The sequence below is a fragment of the Procambarus clarkii genome, chromosome 19, assembly GCF_040958095.1.
Source record: "Procambarus clarkii isolate CNS0578487 chromosome 19, FALCON_Pclarkii_2.0, whole genome shotgun sequence".
Lineage (NCBI taxonomy): Eukaryota > Metazoa > Arthropoda > Malacostraca > Decapoda > Cambaridae > Procambarus > Procambarus clarkii.
This window is the reverse complement of record NC_091168.1, coordinates 36,347,221-36,371,073: the sequence shown is the minus strand read 5'-3', so window position 1 is coordinate 36,371,073 and position 23,853 is coordinate 36,347,221. Positions and strand designations below refer to the sequence as shown.

General features: G+C 45.6%; 2 protein-coding genes across 2 annotated transcripts in view; one reads left to right on the top strand and one right to left on the bottom strand.

The window, feature by feature from the left end:
• Window positions 1–6,153: 6,153 nt before the first annotated feature.
• On the bottom strand, window positions 6,154–19,165 carry LOC138366421 (uncharacterized). Its single transcript, XM_069327468.1, has 3 exons — window positions 19,137–19,165; window positions 8,469–8,613; window positions 6,154–7,212 (listed from the first exon to the last, which is right to left on the bottom strand). The coding sequence occupies exons 1-3, from the start codon at window positions 19,163–19,165 to the stop codon at window positions 6,154–6,156; spliced, it is 1,233 nt and encodes a 410-aa protein (XP_069183569.1).
• Window positions 19,166–19,333: 168 nt separating this feature from the next.
• The window catches only part of LOC123757671 (mucin-2-like), a 36,888-nt gene continuing 32,368 nt past the window's right edge, over window positions 19,334–23,853 (top strand). The window contains exon 1 of the mRNA XM_069327467.1: window positions 19,334–19,372. Within this exon, the coding sequence (XP_069183568.1) occupies window positions 19,334–19,372 (39 nt within the window). The remainder of the gene's footprint in view (window positions 19,373–23,853) is intronic.

The following is a 23,853-nucleotide window of genomic DNA, read 5'->3' as shown; positions in this document are numbered from 1 at the left end:
CTAAGTGGTATTTCAGGAAATAAAGTAAAAGTTCAGGGTGAAATTGACCTCCCACTCAAGTTCAATGAGGTCACATTGTCTATAACATGTTTAGTTGTTGACATTATTCATTTTCCTGGAGACATTCTCTTAGGTCTGTACACCATGATTGATGAAAATATTGCATTGTTTCCCCATCGTTGGAACATAAGTATCAAAGACCATGTCATACCCTTGTGTAGCATGTACCGACAGGGCCACGAGTTCAACCTTCAATCAGATTATGTTAATTTTGTTGACACCCGCCTTGCTAGCGTAGGTTTGTCAGATCATTGTCGTGGTAGCATACCCGAGAAAACAGGCACTCGATTGAAGCATAGTAGTTGTACAGTTGTTAAGGAGAATGAGTATCGGGACTTTCTGGAAGGGGACGCCCTAACGGATTCTCGTTGTCTCGCTCGCCTGGCAGCTTCCATCTCTGAAGTCAGTGGTTCCACGGCTACTGACACTGTGCTACACCCTCATTCTCTCACCAGAATAAGAGTTAAGGTTCAGGGAGTGCCTGAGTTGTCGGATGTGATTGCGGAAAGTGAAACATGTAAAGTGAATGGTACATTTGTTGAACCCTCCTGGCACACAGTGCAGGATGGTACTGTCTCACTTTTTATCGCGAACACAAGCAATGCCGATATCCATCTCCAGTCTGGTACCCATGTTGTAGATTTTGCCCATTACTCGTTACCGGTGCGAGTTGTGGATGATGTCTCCATGGATCATACTGTTTGTACACTCACACCAGGAGAACAGGGATCTCAGCCAGAGGTGCAAGCGCAACACCTCAGTCCTACTGATTTTCCTGACTCTGTGGCTCAGCTTTTGGAAATTTTGAACAGGAATAGAGCTGTTGTTGCTCTACCAGGAGAAAAATTAGGTCTCACTCCTCTTATTACACATAAAATTCCCCTTGAACAAGGAACTACGCCTATTTATGTACCAGCTTACCGACTTCCCCATTCTCAGAGAGCAGAAGCAGATAGACTTGTAGAAGAAATGTTACAGAGTGATGTAATTGAATCGAGTAATTCGCCATGGAACGCTCCATTGATTCTTGTACCAAAGCGAGATGGGACTTGGAGACCTGTAATCGATTATCGCAAGCTTAACAGAGTAACAATACCTGATCGTTTCCCACTTCCAGTTCTAAATGATTTGTTGCAAAGTATTGGTCGAAACAAAGTATTCTCAACGTTAGATTTGTTGCAGGGATTCTGGCAAATCCCCCTTGATGAGGAAAGTAAACAATTGACAGCCTTTAGTACTCCCAATGGTCATTTTCATTTCAAAAGAATGCCGTTTGGTTTGCGTAGTAGTCCAATAACCTTTTCACGGCTCATGACAAATCTATTTCGTAGATTGATAGGAAGTACGCTTCTAGTTTACCTTGATGATCTCATAATCATGTCGCAAGATGTTCAGACTCATTTCCAGAACCTTCAAAAGGTACTTGCAAAGCTCGCTGAAGCTAATTTAAAAATAAAGCTTGCAAAATGTTCATTTTTAAAGCAAAAGATTAATTTCCTAGGTCATACAGTTACACCTTCAGGTATTACATTGAATGAATCAAAAATTATTGCTGCCCGTGATTTTCCAACACCTCGTACCGCAGAAGCCGTAAGACAGTTCACAGGTCTTGTAGGATTTTATCGTCCATTTATTGCTGGATTCTCTATTATAGCCGCTCCGCTTTACAAGTTGCAAAGAAAAGATGAACCCTTTGTTTGGGGAGAGGCCCAGGATCAGTCATTCAAAAAACTCAAAGCAACCTTGATTTCGTCACCTGTCCTTAGGTACCCAGATTTTTCTAAACCTTTTACGTTGGTTACAGATGCTAGTGACATAGGTCTAGGTGCTGCATTACTTCAAACAGAAGGTCACAGAGATCACGCAATAGCTTATGCTAGCCGCACATTATCCAAAGAAGAGAAAAATTATAGTGCAACAGAACGAGAAGCCTTGGCAGTTGTTTGGGCACTTAAACATTTCAAGGATACAATTTATAATTACCCAGTTCATGTTCTTACAGATCACCAACCATTAATTCCCTTGTTCAAAAATAAGAATCCAGTTGGAAAGTTTGCTAGATATTTGCTCACAATTCAAGAATTCAATCCCACATTTGGATATATTCCAGGAAAGCAAAATGTTGTAGCCGATGCGTTTTCTCGACACGTAGCTGCGATTCAGTTAAATTACCCAGCATTAGATGCTACAGTAGTAGAAACGGAACAAAGACAAGACCCCATATGGGCACCCGTCATTAAATTTTTGACTAAGCAAGACACTCGCCCGATTCATAAACCGCCAGTACCATTAAAAGAACTAGTTATGTTGGACAATTTACTGTGTAGAGTAGTAAAGCTAGGGACAGCCCCGAGGAAATGTTGTCAGTTAGTTGTTCCAGCTGTCTTGGTACCAACTGTGTTAAAAATTATCCATGATGCTCCTGCAAGTGCACATCCAGGAAAGGATCGTACACTCCAACAAGGTCGATTGAAATATTTTTGGCCAAAAATGGCTAAGGAGATTGCTCATTATGTTGACAGATGTTTAACTTGTTTACAGCACAAGGGACATGTTTCAGGACCTAATCCAATTCAGGTGTACCCAGCAACTAAAGCTCCTTGGGAACGAATATCGATGGATTTATTGACAAATTTTGCGGAAACAGAGAAAGGGAACAAACATTTGCTTGTAATGGTCGATAATTTTTCACGGTTTTGCGAACTAGTTCCTATCCCGAACAAAACAGCAGAAACCATAGCCAGCGCATTCCATGACCAAATAATTTGTAGATATAGTATGCCTAAAGTAATCCTTTCAGATAATGGTCCAGAATTCAGTAATAGTATTCTAACTAGCTTGTGTGATTTATATAACATCAAAAAATGTAGCATCATGCCTTATCATCCGGCAAGTAATGGACTAGCTGAACGTACTAACAGGAAAGTGTTAGATGCCTTGAGAGTCACGTTGAATTTTGATAACAACAATTGGGATGATTTTATACCCTTAATTCAGTGTGCTATAAATTCTTCAATTAATGTTTCTACTGGTGACACACCTCACGCTATTCTTTATGGTACAGATAAGATCCTCCCTAATGAATTGATTAACGTACCTCCTACTCCCTTATATAACGTAGATGATTTTGTTCAAGTGAAGCGTAGACAAATGCAATTAGTATTCAAGAAAATACGAGAACAACTGTCCAAAGCAACAGCCGAGTTCACTCTAGCAAGGAATGCACGAGCTAAACCCAATAAAATAACTATTGGATCTGTAGTAATGATACTTAACCAACACAGGTCTGGTCCTATGTACAAGTTAACTAAGAAATTTTTGGGTCCATATAAGGTAATCGAGCTTATTAAAGGTAACAAATACAGACTTAAGAACTTGTTAACAGGAGAATATATAAATGAACATTTAGACCACATGAAGTTAGCTAAAATGACTGTTGACGAGACTGATGAGGAAGAGGACAATGAACTTACCCAGACAGATACTCCTACTCGGACACCACCTCCTGTGGTTGACAGACCACTGGATGTTCAGCAACCCCATACTAGCAATTATAATCTTAGATCTAGACCTCTCGTTTCAACCGTGCACTCACCACATGTCCATTGGCTAGATGTTAACGAGGATATCTCTCAAGATGATAGTTTGTCGCATGAAGTTTCACCTGTTCCGGACCTTCAGTCAGAGCCAGAGTTGTATAGTGCTCTGGATGAGCTAGGTGTAGATATCCGCAGAATTTATAATTGAATGCACTCTGTAGTTATTCTGTTTGTTTTAAAAAAAAAAAAAAATCATTTGCAGTATTTCTACCACATGTGTCTTATTATTACCATTATATATAATGTATAGTTTTTCTCAACTTTATTTTGTTATGAATTAGATGCCATTGTTAAGTCTACTACCATTTGTATTTTTACAGTGCTTGTCATAAGAGTTATTATTGTTCTAGCAACCACATTGAGGCCAGTGAATCCTGACTGCTATCACGCAGATGTTAGTCTTCTTGATCCAGGTCTTGTATATGCTTGTAAATATATTGCACATTATATATATTGTACATTGGTCTTGTAAATATATTGTATATTTCGAAAAAAAAAAAAAGAGAAAAAAAAAAAAAATTATCTATCTTGAAATTCAATTGTGGTTGTTAGGTCAGAACTTTGTTGTATTAATGTAATAATTGTTTAATTTTGTATGGTTTTCAAGCACTTGCCATTGACACATGTTAATTTTGTTTAGGCAATACCTTGAGTTGTATTGTTCATATCTGATCAGTAGACATACACATGTTCTTAATACTCTGGTTTAATCAAAGAATTGTTACCATGATTTTCACCTATTATGATGAATTTTTTTTGGTGCATATATGCCGAGTTGTTAGTATTACGCACACCTGATCTTCTTTCAATGTTTTATTATGCAAATTTCACATGTAAGCCATTATTGTATGCCACCGAGGTCCTTTCAGTATCATTGTAACTATATAGCTAGCCAGAGCTTGTCGACAAGGGACGTCGACTTGGTAGCGTGTCCGAGCGGTGTTATACTCAAATTCTGTCAGTTGAAATGTAACCAATCACAGGCAAGTAGGCCTCTGACGTCATGCCAGACAGAGGAGCATCAAGCCATGCTCCCAGCAGCCTCAGTTATCCTCACAGACTCAGAGTAGAAGGACCTCGGCTAGGCAGATATTTACCTTGCTATCTCGGTCAATAAATATATACAGAAGCGACTACTGAGTCTACATTCTACCCGAACAAGGCAAACGAATAGTGGTGGTGTTGGTGTTCATGGTAGTGGTGGTGTTGGTGTTCATGGTGGTGGTGGTGTTGGTGTTCATGGTGGTGGTGGTGTTGTTGGTGTTCATGGTGGTGGTGGTGTTGGTGTTCATTGTAGTGGTGGTGTTGGTGTTCATGGTGGTGGTGGTGTTGGTGTTCATGGTGGTGGTGGTGTTGGTGTTCATGGTAGTGGTGGTGGTGTTGGTGTTCATGGTAGTGTTGGTGTTGGTGTTCATGGTAGTGGTGGTGGTGTTGGTGTTCATGGTAGTGGTGGTGGTGGTGGTGTTGGTGTTCATGGTAGTGGTGGTGTTGGTGTTCATGGTGGTGGTGGTGTTGGTGTTCATGGTAGTGGTGGTGTTCATGGTGGTGGTGGTGTTGGTGTTCATGGTGGTGGTGGTGTTGGTGTTCATGGTAGTGGTGGTGTTGGTGTTCAAGGTGGTGGTGGTGTTGGTGTTCATGGTGGTGGTGGTGTTGGTGTTCATGGTGGTGGTGGTGTTGGTGTTCATGGTGGTGGTGGTGTTGATGTTCTTGGTAGTGGTGGTGTTGGTGTTCATGGTGGTGGTGGTGTTGGTGTTCAAGGTGGTGGTGGTGTTGGTGTTCATGGTGGTGGTGGTGTTGGTGTTCATGGTGGTGGTGGTGTTGGTGTTCATGGTGGTGGTGGTGTTGATGTTCATGGTAGTGGTGGTGTTGGTGTTCATGGTGGTGGTGGTGTTGGTGTTCATGGTGGTGGTGGTGTTGGTGTTCATGGTAGTGGTGGTGGTGTTGGTGTTCATGGTGGTGGTGGTGTTGGTGTTCATGGTAGTGGTGGTGTTGGTGTTCATGGTAGTGGTGGTGTTGGTGTTCATGGTAGTGGTGGTGTTGGTGTTCATGGTAGTGGTGGTGTTGGTGTTCATGGTAGTGGTGGTGGTAGTGTTCATGGTAGTGGTGGTGTTGGTGTTCATGGTAGTGGTGGTGTTGGTGTTCATGGTAGTAGTGGTGTTGGTGTTCATGGTAATGGTCTTACTCCCTGCTCTTCACACCAACAACAGTCCCCCAAGGCTGTTAACATGCCATAACATAAACAAACTTATCAAGTCACTCAATAATGACTCAGTCTCCCTGTCAAGACATGACGTCACTGCACCATCATTTTCACTATTTGTGCCTCGTCATGATGGTGACGCGGGGTCTGGTACGCTGTACCTGGTAGTGGTACAGCTACCAGATGTCCAGCGACGTCTGGAGATACATCATGATGTCAGAAGAGCAAGGGTTGAAGACGTCCAAATTGGGCAATATAAGGTGATATCTCATGTCTTGTTGAGGAGTTTAGAAGCTATTTGGCGGCGTGAGAATGGTTGCAGCTGAGGCCCTCATTTTCAGCGGTGCCTCTTGCAACCGTGTGCAACACCTCTCTTGTAACACCGCTCTTGTCTCGTGCAACACCACTCTTGCCTCGTGCAACACCACTCTTGTCTCGTGCAACACCACTCTTGCCTCGTGCAACACCACTCTTGTCTCGTGCAACACCGCTCTTGTCTCGGGCAACACCACTCTTGCCTCGTGCAACACCACTCTTGTCTCGTGCAACACCACTCTTGTCTCGTGCAACACCACTCTTGCCTCGTGCAACACCACTCTTGTCTCGTGCAACACCACTCTTGTCTCGTGCAACACCACTCTTGTCTCGTGCAACACCACTCTTGTCTCGTGCAACACCACTCTTGTCTCGTGCAACACCACTCTTGCCTCGTGCAACACCACTCTTGCCTCGTGCAACACCACTCTTGTCTCGTGCAACACCACTCTTGTCTCGTGCAACACCACTCTTGCCTCGTGCAACACCACTCTTGTCTCGTGCAACACCACTCTTGTCTCGTGCAACACCACTCTTGCCTCGTGCAACAACACTCTTGTCTCGTGCAACACCACTCTTGCCTCGTGCAACAACACTCTTGTCTCGTGCAACACCACTCTTGCCTCGTGCAACACCACTCTTGTCTCGGGCAACACCACTCTTGTCTCGTGCAACACCACTCTTGCCTCGTGCAACAACACTCTTGTCTCGTGCAACACCACTCTTGCCTCGTGCAACACCACTCTTGTCTCGTGCAACACCACTCTTGTCTCGTGCAACACCACTCTTGACTCGTGCAACAACACTCTTGTCTCGTGCAACACCACTCTTGCCTCGTGCAACAACACTCTTGTCTCGTGCAACACCACTCTTGCCTCGTGCAACAACACTCTTGTCTCGTGCAACAACACTCTGGCCTCGTGCAACAACACTCTTGTCTCGTGCAACACCACTCTTGCCTCGTGCAACACCACTCTTGTCTCGTGCAACACCACTCTTGCCTCGTGCAACACCACTCTTGTCTCGTGCAACAACACTCTGGCCTCGTGCAACAGTGTTGCCGCCACGGGAATGAGGTTATGGGCCTGGTTGGGTGTAGTAGGTTCGATCCCGGGCGCCGGCGAGAAACAATGGGCAGAGTTTCTTTCACCCTATGCCCCTGTTACCTAGCAGTAAAATAGGTACCTGGGTGTTAGTCAGCTGTCACGGGCTGCTTCCTGGGGGTGGAGGCCTGGTCAAGGACCGGGCCGCCGGGACACTAAAGCCCCGAAATCATCTCAAGATAACCTCAAGATAGTATGGTGCTTGGAGCATGGAATGGTCTTCGTTCTCCCCGCATGAATTGCAATACGGCGGAGGAATAGCACTATGTAGTTTATATAAGGTTGCTTGGTGTAGTGGGAGAGACTATCGTTGTTGAGCAGGGCAACAACGATAGTCGCTCGAAGTCTCTCCTCGTAGCTCATACCCCACAGCTCGGGTACCAGTCTGGTGGCATATTTTGTAACCTATTTTTTTTTTTTTTTTTTTATGTGTGTGTATTTTACTATTTGTATTTACTATTTGTGCCTGCAGAATCGAGCTATTAGCTCTTGGACCCTGCCTTTCTAACCAACGTATTTTCTTCTATTATGTCTACTACATATATTTCTAACACTGAGACACACACACACACACACACACACACACACACACACACACACACACACACACACACACACACACACACACACACACACACACACACACTGTGGGGCCTGGTAGGGCCTCGTAGCCTGGTAGATAGCGCGCAGGATTCGTAATTCTGTGGCGCGGGTTCGGTTCCCGCACCAGGTAGAAACAAATGGGCAAAGTTTCTTTCACCCTGAATGCCCCTGTTACCTAGCAGTAAATAGGTACCTGGGAGTTAGTCAGCTGTCACGGGCTGCTTCCTGGGGTGTGTGTGTGTGGTGTGGAAAAAAAAACAAGTAGTTAGTAAACAGTTGATTGACAGTTGAGAGGCGGGCCGAAAGAGCAAAGCTCAACCCCCGTAAACACAACTAGGTGAACACACACACACACACACACACACACACACACACACACACACACACACACACACACACACACACACACACACACACACACTCACACACACTCTTGTGTTATTCTGCTAATTGACTTGTTGAGCAGCTCTTGGTTGTTAAACAACCAAGTCAACAACAACTTGTTGTTGACTTGGTTGTTAAACAACCAAGTCAACAACAACTTGTTGTTGACTTGTTGACGCAGGTCAACACGCACAGTTGACTTGCCGTCGCGGGAGAGCGCGGGAGAGCGCGGGAGAGCGCGGGAGAGCGCGGGAGGGTCGCGCCGCTCCGCCGGTAATCGTCAATATTCTCGGGTGTATTAAAGACTACAGTGACGGGCCACAGATCTAGGTAGTCACAAAGTGTATAACTGCAATAGTAAAACGAAAATACAGTGATATCACTAGAACTTTGGATTAAACAGTGAACAACAGTGACAAACAGACCACGAGGGCCACGAGGCTCTGTTTACATATTGGTACCTTGGAATATTTGGGCTACGGTGAAATGTGGCACAGTTAATTAGTGAACTGTAACACAACAGACATAAGAGTGACTATACACTGTGACTGATACAGTGACTGACTCTAGAGATTGTGTTAGTGAAGAACCGCCATCATCAGTCTAATGACATTTAGTGAAGAACTGCGTGGCAGGCGACGACGGATGACCTCGTCATCCAAACATCTCTCTTATCCACCTGGTTGTGTGAGCGGAACGGCTCTAGCTGCTGGGTACCGCCTCTTGTCTTGTTAAAAAAATTTCTGGTGTACAGATTGAGGTAAAAATATTATCAAATTCTTGTCAGAATACCATATATGTATTTAATATCTCAAAGTGGCTCATTCCGGGTAGAGGTTGGCCCGTAAGGGGCCCTCGTGACACACGCACACGCATGCATGCACACGCACGCACGCACGCAAGCACACACACACACACACACACACACACACACACACACACACACACACACACACACACACACACACACACACACACACACACGGGACCAAAGAGCCAAAGCTCAACCCCCGCAAGCACAATTAGGTGAGTACACACACACACACACACACGCGCGCGCGCACACACACACACACACACCCCAGTTCCCCCCAGACCCCTGGTGAAAGGGGGAACTCTGACACCCGAGTTTCCAAGAAGAGTCTCAAGGTTTGGTACACCAATGCTGATGGGGTAGCCAATAAAGCAGAAGAGATAAAAGAAAGAGTTAGTGAGGCAGACCCAGACATAGTGGCAATAGTGGAAACTAAAATAAATGGCATGATCTCGGATGCAATCTTTCCAGAGGGGTACCAGGTGATAAGAAAAGAAAGGACACAGAGACAGGGAGGTGGAGTGGCACTACTAATAAAGCGGAAATGGAAGTTTGATGAGCTGGAAAATCCGGGTACCAATGAAAGCACAAGCTTCATACATGGAACCCTGACAGTGGATGGGAAGAAGATTGTAATCTTGATACTCTACAATCCCCCACCAAACAGTAGAAGGCCCAGGCAGGAGTACGAGGACAGCAACAAGACATGTATGGATGAACTGCAGAGGGCAGCAACTTTAGCGCATAGAATGAGAGCGAAGCTGCTGGTCATGGGGGACCTAAATCACGGAGAGATAGATTGGGAAACGAGGAATCCCCATGGCGGGGAGGAGACCTGGGGAGCGAAGCTGGTAGACGTTATTGACAGGAATTTCCTAACACAGCATGTGAAAGAAGATACTAGGGAAAGAGGAGGGGATACGCCCAGCCTATTAGATCTCATTATCACTCAGAATGTAGAAGACATCGAGCAGTTGGAACATGAAATACCACTAGGAGCTAGTGACCATTGTGTCCTAGCCTTTGACTACATGATGGAGCTTAAAATTGTGACCAAAGGACAAGAGGTCCGGGAAAGGAGACTTGATTACAGAAAAGGGGACTACAGAGGGATAAGGGACTACCTGGGAGAAGTGCAGTGGGAGGAAGAACTTAGAGGAAAAACAGTGCAAGGTATGATGACCCAAGTCATATTGAAATGCAAGGAGGCTGAAGATAGATTTATTCCAACAATAAAGAAAAAAAGCAGGAGGGAATATAATAACCCATGGTTTAATAGACAGTGTCAGGAAGCAAAGGTGAGAAGCAGGAGGGAGTGGAGGAAGTACAGAAGACAAAGGACAGAGGACAACAGGATTAGATGTAACAGAGCTAGGAATGATTACATTAACATAAGACGAGTGTCGGAAAGAAATTATGAGAACGATATTGCAGTCAAAGCGAAAAAGCAACCAAAATTACTACATAGCCATATAAGAAGGAAGATGTCGGTAAATGACCAAGTGACAAGACTGAGGAAAACAGAAGGGGCATATACAGAAAGCGACAAGGAAATCTGCGAGGTACTGAATGCAAAATTCCATGGAGTGTTCACTACCGAGCCTGAGCAGCTCCCATTGTTAGAAGAGATTACCCAAGATGAAAGACTATCAGATATAGAGGTGACAGCAGAGGATGAAATGAAACAGTTGACAACACTGGATGCAAATAAAGCTGTTGGACCAGACAAAGTATCACCGTGGATACTTAAAGAGGCAGCGCAGGCTCTCAGCGTGCCTCTGGCAATGATCTTCAATGAGTCACTTATGTCGGGAGAATTGCCCAGTTGCTGGAAGGAGGCAAATGTCGTACCGATTTTCAAAAAGGGGGATAGGGAGGAGGCACTTAACTACAGACCCGTATCACTGACAAGCGTCCCCTGCAAAATACTTGAAAGAATAATTAGGCTAAGACTTGTTGAGCACCTGGAGAGCATTGGGTTTGTAAACAAGCACCAACATGGGTTCTGGACAGGGAAATCATGCCTAACAAACCTTTTAGAATTCTATGATAAAGTAACAAGGATAAGGCAGGACAGAGAAGGCTGGGCAGACTGCATATTTCTTGACTGCCAAAAGGCCTTTGATACGGTACCGCACATGAGACTGCTATACAAACTTGAGAGGCAGGCAGGAGTAAGCGGAAAGGCCCTAGTATGGGTGAAGAACTACCTAACAGGAAGGAGCCAGAGGGTAATGGTAAGGGGCGAAAAGTCGGACTGGCGAACAGTAACAAGTGGAGTACCTCAAGGATCGGTGCTGGGACCAATCCTCTTTCTAATTTACGTAAATGATATGTTTACAGGAGTGGAATCATACATGTCAATGTTTGCAGATGACGCAAAATTAATGAGAAGAGTTGTGACAGACGAGGATTGTAGGATCCTCCAAGAGGACTTACACAGGCTGCAGAGATGGTCAGAGAAATGGCTACTGGAGTTTAACACCAGTAAATGTAAAGTTATGGAAATGGGATCAGGTGACAGGAGACCAAAGGGACAGTACACAATGAAGGGGAACAGCCTACCTGTAACGATTCGAGAAAGAGACCTGGGAGTGGATGTGACACCCAATCTAACTCCTGAGGCACATATAAATAGGATAACGACAGCAGCGTACTCTACACTGGCGAAAATTAGAACTTCATTCAGAAACCTAAATGAGGAAGCTTTTAGGGCGCTTTACACTGCCTACGTGAGACCCGTCTTAGAATATGCCGCGCCATCATGGAGCCCCCACCTGAAGAAACACATAAAGAAACTGGAGAAGGTTCAGAGGTTTGCGACGAGGCTTGTCCCAGAGCTACGAGGGATGGGATATGAAGAGCGGCTGAAGGAACTGAACCTTACGACACTAGAGAAAAGAAGGGAGAGAGGAGATATGATAGGGACATATAAAATACTCAGGGGAATTGACAAAGTGGAAATAGATCAAATGTTCACACGTAATAATAACAGAACGAGGGGACATGGGTGGAAACTGGAAACTCAGATGAGTCACAGAGATGTTAGGAAGTTTTCTTTTAGCGTGAGAGTAGTAGAAAAATGGAATGCACTTGGGGAACAGGTTGTGGAAGCAAATACTATTCATACTTTTAAAACTAGGTATGATAGGGAAATGGGACAGGAGTCATTGCTGTAAACAACCGATAGCTAGAAAGGCGGGATCCAAGAGTCAATGCTCGATCCTGCAAGCACATATAGGTGAGTACATATAGGTGAGTACACACACACACACATAGGGGCCTTTCACACCTAAGTGCCTAGTGACCTTATCTATCCTCTTACCTTATCCACGCACTCACGCACGCACACGGCCGGTGGCCGAGCGGACAGCACGCTGGATACGTGATCCTGTGGTTCCAGGTTCGATCCCGGATGCCGGCGAGAAACGATGAGCAGAGTTTCTTTCACCTTATGCCACCTGTTACCTAGCAGTAAATAGGCACCTGGGAGTTAGTCAGCTGTCACGGGCTGCTTCCTGGTGTGTGTGTGTGGGGTGTGGGGGAAAAAAATAGTAGTAATAGAAACAGTTGATTGACAGTTGAGAGGCGGGCCGAAAGAGCAGAGCTCAACCCCCGCAAGCACAACTAGGTGAATACACGCACGAACCCGCACACACACACACACACACACACACACACACACACACACACACACACACACACACACAGGCTACGAGGGGGCCTCATAGCCTGGTGGATAGCGCGCAGGACTCGTAATTCTGTGGCGCGGGTTTGATTCCCGCACGAGGCAGAAACAAATGGGCAAAGTTTCTTTCACCCTAAGTGCCCCTGTTACCTAGCAGTAAATAGGTACCTGGGAGTTAGTCAGCTGTCACAGGCTGCTTCCTGGGGTGTGTGTGTGTGGTGTGGGAAAAAAAAAAGTAGTTAGTAAACAGTTGATTGACAGTTGAGAGGCGGGCCGAAAGAGCAAAGCTCAACCCCCGTAAAAACACAACTAGTAAACACACACACGAGGGAGGGTGGTCACGTTGCGCCGCGCTTGCCAATAAGGCTTTATATCTCGGGACATCAGAGGGATACACGGGAAATTCGGTGTTCAGTGATAATACAAAGTGCAACACACTAATTTGAAATTAGAAAACTTATGGATAGTGTCCGATAGTGCATATCAGACAAGATCAGGGGTACAACATCAGTCCCAGGACAAGCACGTGGGCCGCTGATGGTCAGAGTGTACACAACTAGATGTGATAGTGAAGATCATAACAAATAGTGAATAAGATAGTAAAGAAGTGATTCTAAAAGTGTGGCATTGAACTATATCGGTGCAAAGAGGAATAAGGAACAGAATACTGGTGATATATAGCGACAAGTTGGAGGGACCTACGCCTGGCAGCGGCGTGGATGGAGACAGCAGGCCTATACACCACTGTCAACAGTACTTGACACCTGTTTGTGCTGCGGGTTTTGAAATTGGCGGTAAGGTAAGGCCTCTCACAAAGTCAGTCAGTCAATCGGTGTACAGTGTTATTGACTTTTAATAATTAGTCTTGGATATAAGTTAACAAACTGAAACGAAAATCAAGGGAAATGTGCGGCTCATGTGGGAACTAGTTTTCTGACATCCAAGTGTGAAAAACACTCCGCCCTAAACCGAGACAACTCCCCCCCCCCCTTCTCTCACCCCCACCCCCCTCCCACCAGAGCAACAACAGTACACACACTGCCTCCCAACAATATGGTCCACATATAACCTTCCCACTCTAATCCCCCCCCCCCCACACACACGCTCGCCATCCCCTCCCTCTCTCCCACCTCCTCCCCTTCTGTACACACTCAGACACACCTATATCTCCCCCCCCCCTCTCTGTCTCCCCCCCTCTCTCTCTCTCTCTCTCTCTCTCTCTCTCTCTCTCTCTCTCTCTCTCTCTCTCTCTCTCTCTCTCTCTCTCTCTCTCTCTCTCTCTCTCTCACTCTCTCTCCCTCTATATCTCTCTCCTCTCTCCCCCCTCTCTCTCTCTCTCTCTCTCTCTCTCTCTCTCTCTCTCTCTCTCTCTCTCTCTCTCTCTCTCTCTCTCTCTCTCTCTCTCTCTCTCTCTCTCTCTCTCCCCCTCTCTCTCTCTCTATCCCTCTATATCTCTCTCCTCTCTCCCCCCCTCCCTCCCTCTCCCCCCTCTCTCTCTCTCTCTCTCTCTCTCATCGGGAAGACATGGAAGGGACACGAACTCGGGGTGACAAACGCAGGTTGACAATTGCGGCTGGAACAAATTCTGAGGATGGGGTGGAACAGGAAGCCTGGATGAAGGGAGTATTGCAGCAAATGTGGGATGAATTCAGTGAAGGACTGAGGGTAATGAGGGAGACAGTTGCCAACCTGCAGGATGAACTAAGGGCAGCAAAGGAGGAGATAAGATGCCTGAAGGAGACTTCTCCACAATACCAGACACAAACCGTGCCTCAGGGAGACTGGAATGCTACTGTGGAGGGGACCTCCACACCTCAGCACTCATTTGCTGAAATACTTAAAACGAGCCCTGAAGCTAGGTCTGCAGTTAAGGAAGTTGCCATGGAAGTGGCTTCCTCTCAGGAAGCGGCTAGATGTACTAGCCGGCTGATAGAGAGAAAAAGAGCAGTAGTAGCAGTAGTAGTAGCAGGCATTAAAGAGCAAACAGGGACCAGACCAAAGGAGCGGAGAGACAAGGACAAAAACATGGTTAAAGAGATTCTTAAAGAGGTAAGGATGGAGGGAACTGAACAAAATGTTGAAAAGGTTTTCAGGTTTGGAAAGTACAACAAGGACAGAGACCGAATGATAAAGGTGGTATTCATGAGCGAAATCGCGAAAGAGGAACTGTTAGAAAGGAAGTGCTGTCTAGCAAATGTAGAGAAGTTCAAAAGAGTATTCCTGCAGAGGGATATGACAAGGGAAGAGAGAAAGCAGGCAGCAGACGCAAGGAAGGAGTGCAGGGAGAGAGAAAGGATTCAGAGTACCACAACCCCGATCCCTACAATCCCAGAGGGGAATGGGGAACCCTCCTCAAACAGTGCACTAGCCACAGGGAGTGCGGCACCACCACCACATTCTACCCAACAGACAACCTACCTGCCCCAACCCCTGTCAGCCCTCACTAAGTACTCACCTAAGGCACCCTCCTCCCACCCACCCCTCTCCTCCCACTCACCCCCCTCCTCCCACTCCCCCCCTTCCCCCCAGGACCTCCCTTCTCCCCCATCCCCCAAGCCCTCCCTTCTCCCACATGCCCTCCCGTCTCTCCCACCGACAAGCCCTCCGTTCTCCCCCGCCCCCCTAAGCCCCCCACTCTCCCCCACCCCACCTAAGCCTTCCCCTCTCCACCACACCCCAAAACCCTCCCCTCTTCCTCACCCACCTCAGCCTTTCCTTTCCCCCCACGCCCCCCCCCCCCAAGCCCTCCCGCCTTTACTGCCCCCCAAACCCCCCTTCTCCCCCATCCCCCCAAACCTCCTCCTTTCACCCCCCTCAACCCTCCCTCTTTCACCCCCTCCAACCCTCCCCCTCTCTCCCCCCCAACCCTCCCCCTCCCCCCCCCCCCCCAAGCCCTTCCTCCTCCACCAGTCTCCCCGTACCAGATCCTCCCAGCTCCCGCTCACCCCAGACCCCACAGGTCCTCCCCCCAGATGAGAAGCAGAAGAGAGTCAGTTTCAGGGCAATGTACTCGAACATAGATGGGATCACAAGCAAGGCAAGTGAACTAAGGGAAAGAGAACAAGAAGTGAACCCAGATGTAATCGGACTCACTGAAACAAAACTCTCTGGAATCATAATGAATGCTGTGTTTCCCCAGGAGTACACAGTAATATGGAAAGAGAGGGAAGGTAGGGGAGGAGGCAGAGTGGCCCTACTCATGAGAAAGGAATGGAATTTTAAGGAGATGGCTATCCCGGGCTGGGAGGGTTTCAGAGACTACATAGCAGGCACCATGACAATGGGAGGACCAAGGATAGTAGTAGCAGTAATATATAACCCTCCACCAAATGACAGAAGACCCAGTCAAGAGTACGAAGACAACAACATGGCAGTTAACACTATAATTGAGAGGGCAGCCTCTGCTGCCTTTAGAAATAGATCCCACCTGCTCATCATGGGGGGACTTCAATCACGGAAGGATTGATTGGGAGAACAAGGAACCGCATGGAGGCGAGGATACGTGGAGAGCCAAACTACTGGAGGTGGTGACTAGAAACTTCTTAACCCAGCATGCCAGAGAACCCAAAAGGATGAGAGGAAATGACGAACCAGCGAGACTCGACCTGGTCTTCACCCTGAACGACTCTGACATAAGAGAAATCGGTTTTGAGGCCCCAGTAGGAATGAGCGACCACAGTGTATTGGTGTTTGAGTACCTGATTGAAGAAGGGTTACTGAACTCGAGGAGGGATACCGAAACCAAAACGTTAGCATACCGAAAGGGAAACTATGAGGAGATAAGAAAATTCCTAACAGATATAGCATGGGAAACAGAGCTCAGGGAAAAGACAGCCCAAGATATGATAGACTACATCACGCAAAAATGCAAGGACGCAGCAAACAAGTTTGTCCCAGCCCAAAAGGAAAACAGTGAAATGAAGATGAGAAACCCATGGTTTAATCAGAGATGTAGGCTAGCTAAGCAGCAAAGTAAAAGGGCACGGAGAAACTATAGGAATAACAGGACACTGGAGAGCAGAGAAAGATACCAGAATGCCAGGAATGAATATGTCAGGATGAAAAGAGAGGCAGAAAGACAATACGAAAACGACATCGCAAGCAAGGCAAAGACTCAGCCTAAATAGCTGCATAGCCACATCAGGAGAAAAACAACAGTAAAGGAACAGGTTATGAAATTAAGGATAGGGGCAGAAGGATTCACTACAAACGACAAGGAAATGTGTGAGGAACTGAATAAGAAATTCCAGGAGGTCTTCACCTTAGAGCAAGGAGAAATGCCAGAGATAAGAGAGGGAATAGTTAACCAGGAACCACTGGAAGAGTTTGAGATTACCAGCGGGGAAGTAAGGAAGTGTTTACTAGAGTTGGATGTGACAAAGGCTATAGGCCCAGATGAAATTTTCACTTGGATACTAAAGTAAGGAGCAGAAGAACTGTGCCTTTCACTCTCCATAGTGTATAACAAATCACTGGCAACAGGGGAACTGCCAGAAATTTGGAAAGCAGCTAACGTAGTCCCGATATACAAGAAAGGGGATAGACAGGAATCACTGAATTACAGGCCAGTATCCCTAACCTGCATACCATGCAAGCTGATAGAGAAGATTGTGCGAAGAAAGCTAGTGGAGCACCTGGAGCGAAAGAACTTTGTAACACAGCACCAACATGCATTCAGGGATGGCAGGTCCTGCCTCACAGGGTTACTTGAATTCTACGACCAGGCAACAAAAATAAGGCAAAAAAGAGAAGGGTTGGGCAGACTGCATATTTTTGGATTGTCAGAAAGCCTTTGATACAGTGCCACACAAGAGGCTAGTGAAAAAGCCTGAGATGCAGGCTTTTGTGAGTGAAAGGGAAGGTACCCTGTTGGATACAGGAGTACCTAAGCAACAGGAGACAACGAGTCAGTGTGAGGGTGAGGTCTCAGATTGGCGAGACGTTACGAGTGGAGTCCCGCAGGGGTCAGTCCTTGGACCTATACTGTTTTTGATCTAAATGTAGTTTGATATAAATGATCTCCCAGAGGGTATAGAATCGTTTCTCTCAATGTTTGCTGATGATGCAAAAATTATGAGGAGGATTGAAACTGAAACTAGGTGGTGGAAACAGGAGGCCAGACACAGGATACAGAATAGGAGGTGAAGTACTTAATGAAACGGACAGAGAGAAAGATCTAGGAGTTGATATCACACCAAACCTGTCTCCTGAAGCCCATATAAAAAGAATAACGTCTGCGGTATATGCGAGGCTGGCTAACATCAGAACAGCGTTCAAGAACCTGTGTAAGGAATCATTCAGAATCTTGTACACCACATATGTAAGACCAATCCTGGAGTATGCGGCCCCAGCATGGAGCCCGTACCTTGTCAAGCACAAGACGAAGCTGGAAAAAGTCCAAAGGTATGCCACTAAACTAGTCCCAGAACTAAGAGGCATGACTTACGAGGAAAGGCTGTGGGAAATGCACCTTACGACACTGGACGACAGAAGAGTAAGGGGAGACATGATCACAACCAACAAAATCCTCAGAGGAATCGACCGGGTAAACAAGGATAAACTATTCAACACTGGTAGGACGCGAACAAGGGGACACAGGTGGAAACTGAGTACCCACATGAGCCACATAGACGTTAGAAGGAACTTTTTCAGTGTCAGAGTAGTTAATGGATGGAATGCATTAGGCAGTGATGTGGTGGAGGCTGACTCCATACACAGTTTTAAATGAAGATATGATAGAGCCCAGTATTCTCAGGAATCTGTACAGCAGTTGATTGACAGTTGAGAGGCGGGACCAAAGAGCCAAAGCTCTACCCCCGCAAGCACAAATAGGTGAGTACACACACACATTTTCTAATGAAGAGGCAGTGGATTTCATAACGAAGAACAAACCTTTTCTCAGGGGCCAGCAAAGCCCATTACAATGTGTTTATTGAGAGGTATATGACGAAAGGTGAACAAATAGCCCACAAGGCGAAATGGCCAGCACGCCACCGAAACCCCCCCCCCCTCCCCTCCGAAGTAGCCCCACCTCCCTAGTCACACCCTCCCCGACTCTGCCCTCCTTTACCTCCACCCTGCTTCAACCCCCAACAACTCCCCTGCCCCTTCCACACTTGCACTCAGCTCAACCTGCTACATCGCATCCCCTTCAATGACCATATTGGGCCAAGCCATACCCTCCCCAAACCTACCTTTCAACCCCTTCTCCCCTATTACCCCCTCCAACTCTCCTGCCCCTTCTACCCCATTGCCTTCAATTCCCTCTGCCCCATCCCAGCTCCCAATGCCCCCCCTCTTCCCCTCACCCCCAAACCCCACCCAACCCTCACCCCTCCTCGGCACCCCATCTCCCATATGACCCCCTCACCTTGTGACCCCTCTAACCTCTTCCCCCATATCCCTCTTCTTCTCTTCTACCACAAAACCCCCACCTACCCCTGATTTCCCCACTGACTAATACACCCTCTCTTCCACTCTCAACATCCATGCCCCACTCTCCCCTCAGCCCTCCACCCCAACTATCCTCCCCCCCCCCCCCCCAACCCCACAACCTCTATTTGACTAATGGGGGCATCCAGTAAAGCAGAAGAGATAAAAGAAAGAGTTAGTGAGGCAGATCCAGACATAGTTGCAATAGTGGAAACTAAAATAAATAGCATGATCTAGGATGTAATCTTTTCAGACGTGATAAGAAAAGAGAGGACACAGAGACAGGGAGAGGGAGTGGCACTCCTAATAAAGCGGAAATGGAAGTTTGAAGACCTGGAAAATCGGGTTACCAATGAAAGCACAAACTCCATACTTGGAACTCTGACTGTTCCAAGTGACTGATGGGAAGAAGATTGTGATCTTGGTAATCTACAGTCCCCAACCAAACAGTAGAAGGCCCAGGCAGGAGTATGATGACAACAACAAGGCATGTATAGATGAATCGCAGAAGGCAGCAACAATAGCGCATAGAACGAGAGCGAAACTGCTGATCATGGGGGACCTAAATCACGGAGAGATCAATTGGGAATCAAGGAATCCCCATGGTGGGGAGGAAACGTGGGGGAGCAAAAGATAGTAGACGTTATAGACAGGAATTTCCTAATACAACATGTGAAGGAAGACACAACGGAAAGAGGAGGGAATACACCGAGCCTATTAGATCCGATTTTCACACAGAATGTAGAAGGCATCGAGAATTTGGAACATGGAATACCTCTAGGGGCCAGTGACCATTGTGTCCTAGTCTTTGACTACATGATGGAACTTAAAATTGTGACCAAAGGACAAGAGGTCTGGGAAAGGAGAGTTGATTACAGAAAAGGGGACTACAGAAGGATAAGGGACTATCTAGGAGAAGTGCAGTGGGAGGAGGAAATTAGAGGAAAAACAGTGCCAGATATGATGAACTTAGTCATATGGAAATGCAAGGAGGCCGAAGAGAGATTTATACCAGCAGTAAAGGAAAAAAGCAGGAGGGAATATGGTTGAACCCATGGTTCAATAGATAGTGTCAGGAAGCGAAAATGAGGAGCAGGAGGGAGTAGAGGAAGAAATTATGAGAATGATATTGCAATCAAAGCGAAAAAGCAACCTAAATTACTACACAGTCATATAAGAAGGAAGATGTCGCTGAACGACCAATTGACAAGACTAAGGAAAACAGAAGGGGCATATACAGAAAGTGACAAGGAAATCTGCGAGGCACTGAATGCCAGTTTCCATGGAGTGTTCACAACCGAGCCTGAGCAGCTCCCATTGTTGGAAGAGATTACCCAAGATGAAAAACTCAGATAAAGAGGTGACAGCAGAGGAGGTAATGAAACAACTGACAAGACTAGAAGCAACTAAAGCGGTTGGACCAGACAAAGTATCACCGTGGATACTAAAAGAGGCAGCGCAGGCAATGTGATAGGAACGTATAAAATACTCAGGAGAATTGACAAATTGGAAATAGATGAAATGTTCACACGTAATATTAACAGAACGAGAGGACATGGGTGGAAGCTGGAAACTCAGATGAGTCAGAGATTTTTATATTTTTTATTATTATTTTCTGCCACAGACGTGGCCACACATTTACAATACTAACCATCATATATACATTTCCTTCTGTCCTCCATGGACAGAGTTAGAGATGTGTTAAATATATAGTTCAGGGATTTATTGAACAATCAACCACAGAAGGTGATTGTAGTGCTTTTAAAATGCTAAGCTAAGCTACATACGTAAATACATAGATACACAGCCTGGAGTCCATACCTAGTTAAACACAAGACAAAGTTAGAGAAGATTCAGCGGTATGCCACCAGGCTCGTCCCGGAACTGAGAGGATTGAGCTACGAGAAAAGGCTAAAGGAGCTGAACCTCACATCCCTGGAAAACAGAAGAGGAAGGGGAGACATGATAACCACCTACAAAATTCGCAGGGGAATTGACAGGGTGGACAAAGACAAACTCTTCAGCACGGGTGGGACACGAACAAGGGGACACAGGTGGAAACTTAGTACCCAGATGAGCCACAGAGACGTTAGAAAGAATTTTTTCAGTGTCAGAGTAGTTAATAAATGGAATGCACTAGGAAGTGATGTGGTGGAGGCTGACTCCATACACAGTTTCAAATGTAGATATGATAGAGCCCAGTAGGCTCAGGAATCTGTACACCAGTTGATTGACAGTTGAGAGGCGGGACCAAAGAGCCAAAGCTCAACCCCCGCAAGCACAATTAGGTGAGTACAGTTTATGAATGCTACATAAGGTGTTCGATGTGTCTTTTACATAGCGTCATTAATGTGCATTTACAAAGGTAAAATGTAATTCTGATCAGCTTCCACATATACTTTATACACATACATACACACACATATACATGCATATAGATAGATACATACATATATACGCACACACATACATACACATACATTTGTCTCTTTTGGTCTGACAGGGTGAGATAGCTGGTAGAGAAACTAGTGTGCAATTAAAAACTTAACCACTGAAGGTGATTAAGATGCTTTTACAGGTTTACAGGTTTTTGCAAGTTAGATAGTTACATCACATACATACATTGTATAATTGATACATTACATGGTCAATTTAGTATACAAGTCCAATATATCATCAAGTGTTCCAGTACTCATATAGTAGTTACAGAGTTCAGCATACGTTAGCCCAGGAGGGCGAAAGTCAGTCAATATGGGACATTTTACAATATAATGTTCAAGTGAGTGCATGTTTTCTCTTTCACAAAATTGACACATTGTGTACTCGACATTTGGGTTTTGAGAAAGCTGCCAGATACGTCTATATCCCAGACGTATTCTGGCCACTATAACATCACATTGCCGGGTTCTTGTTCTATTAGTCCCATATGTGAATGTCTCCTCACGATATCTATCATAATATTTAAAGCTACAACTTTCAGGTCTTTGTGAATTTGTTAGGTCGGTGAGATCTTCCATAGATATTTGTTTAAGTATTTATTTGTCACTGCTAATGAAACACCCATATCAATTTCTATCACTGGTTTTCTACAGGCTGACTTAGCAAGCATATCAACAGTGTCATGCCTTGAGATGCCAACATGTGATGGTATCCATAGGAATTTAATTTCAAATTTGTTTTCTTTAGCAGCTAAAACATTCATTCGAATATCACTGACTATTTTCTGGGTGTCACTACTATGTGCGTTCAATGCCAGGAGTGCACTCTGCGAGTTACAGTATATAAGTCCACTGCCTTTGTCTTTCAAAAATTCAGTGGCAAGGTATATGCCTGCAAGTTCGGTTTGAGTTGTACTTGCCCAGTCATTGACGCGCGTCATTGCTGTATGTACGAGAGAAGATTGTTCAAATATGTTACATGCACATCCGGTACATCGTCCACCTTCTTCTACAGAGCCGTCGGTATAGCACTGATACACATCGTTATCCATACCCTGAGTACTCTCAGTGATGCTTTTCAGTGTTAACTGTTTTAATAATATAGTGCACACTATCTTTCTTGGGTGCATTTACAAAATCAACTGATAGATCCCAGTTATCCCATGGAGTAATTGGTTGATTAATCATTAATTTAGTTGGGTACATATTTAATATTTTGATGGAGTTGGCTACCTTGTAGAACCAAAATGCATAATCAGATTTCGCTCTTCTTCTATAGACCTCAGGTGAGTGTAGCATATTAGAAAGTTTAGCTTGAAACTTCATGTGTTGCCTACTACTTAAGATCTACTCAACGCCTTCACGCCGAAAACTGTGCTAATGGACAAAATTCTCTCACTTATGGTAGGTAATTTTAACTCTACTCTCATATTAACTATTCTCGTGGACTTTGGAGCCCCAAGGGTGAGACGCATAGCTTCATTTTGCAAGGTTTCAAGAGATTTCAGCTCTTTGTCAGTATACAGTGTGAGATGTAGAGCATTGTAGGCAATCACAGAGCGTATAAATGATACATAAAACATTCTAGCAAGTCTTACGTTAATTCCATGATTGACACCAACAAGGACCCGCAAGGGCTTTAATCTCTCCCAGAGTCTCCTCTTAAGTGAAGAAAGGTACCCAGGGTCGTTAATGGGGACACGAAGGTACCCTGGGGCGTTAATGGGGGCACCAAGGTACCCCGGGTCGTTAATGGGGACACCAAGGTACCCAGGGTCGTTAATGGGGACACCAAGGTATCTGTAAGACTGGCAGTTCTCAAGTGCTCGCCCATCTATATGATAATTGGCTGGTGGAATACCACACGGAATGAGGGCACGAGTTTTCTGTACAGAGATAAGGAGGCCACATTCCTCAGCTCTAGTAGCAAAAGCATCGATCAGAACTTGCATTCTAGGCTCGGTGGCAGCCTGCAAACATATATCATCAGCATAACAAATGACAGTGTCTTCATTATTAGTTGGAAGATCTTTAATAAGTTTATGTATCAGAACGCTGAACAACAAGGGACTGAGGGCCCCTCCTTGTGGAGTTCCCAGTTCAAAGTGTTTGCTCTTTGTGCTTTTAACACCATTAAACAAAACATATGCTGTTCGATTAGACAAATAACCCTTTATCCATTTCAGTAATTTTCCTTGTATTCCCAGCTCGGCAAGC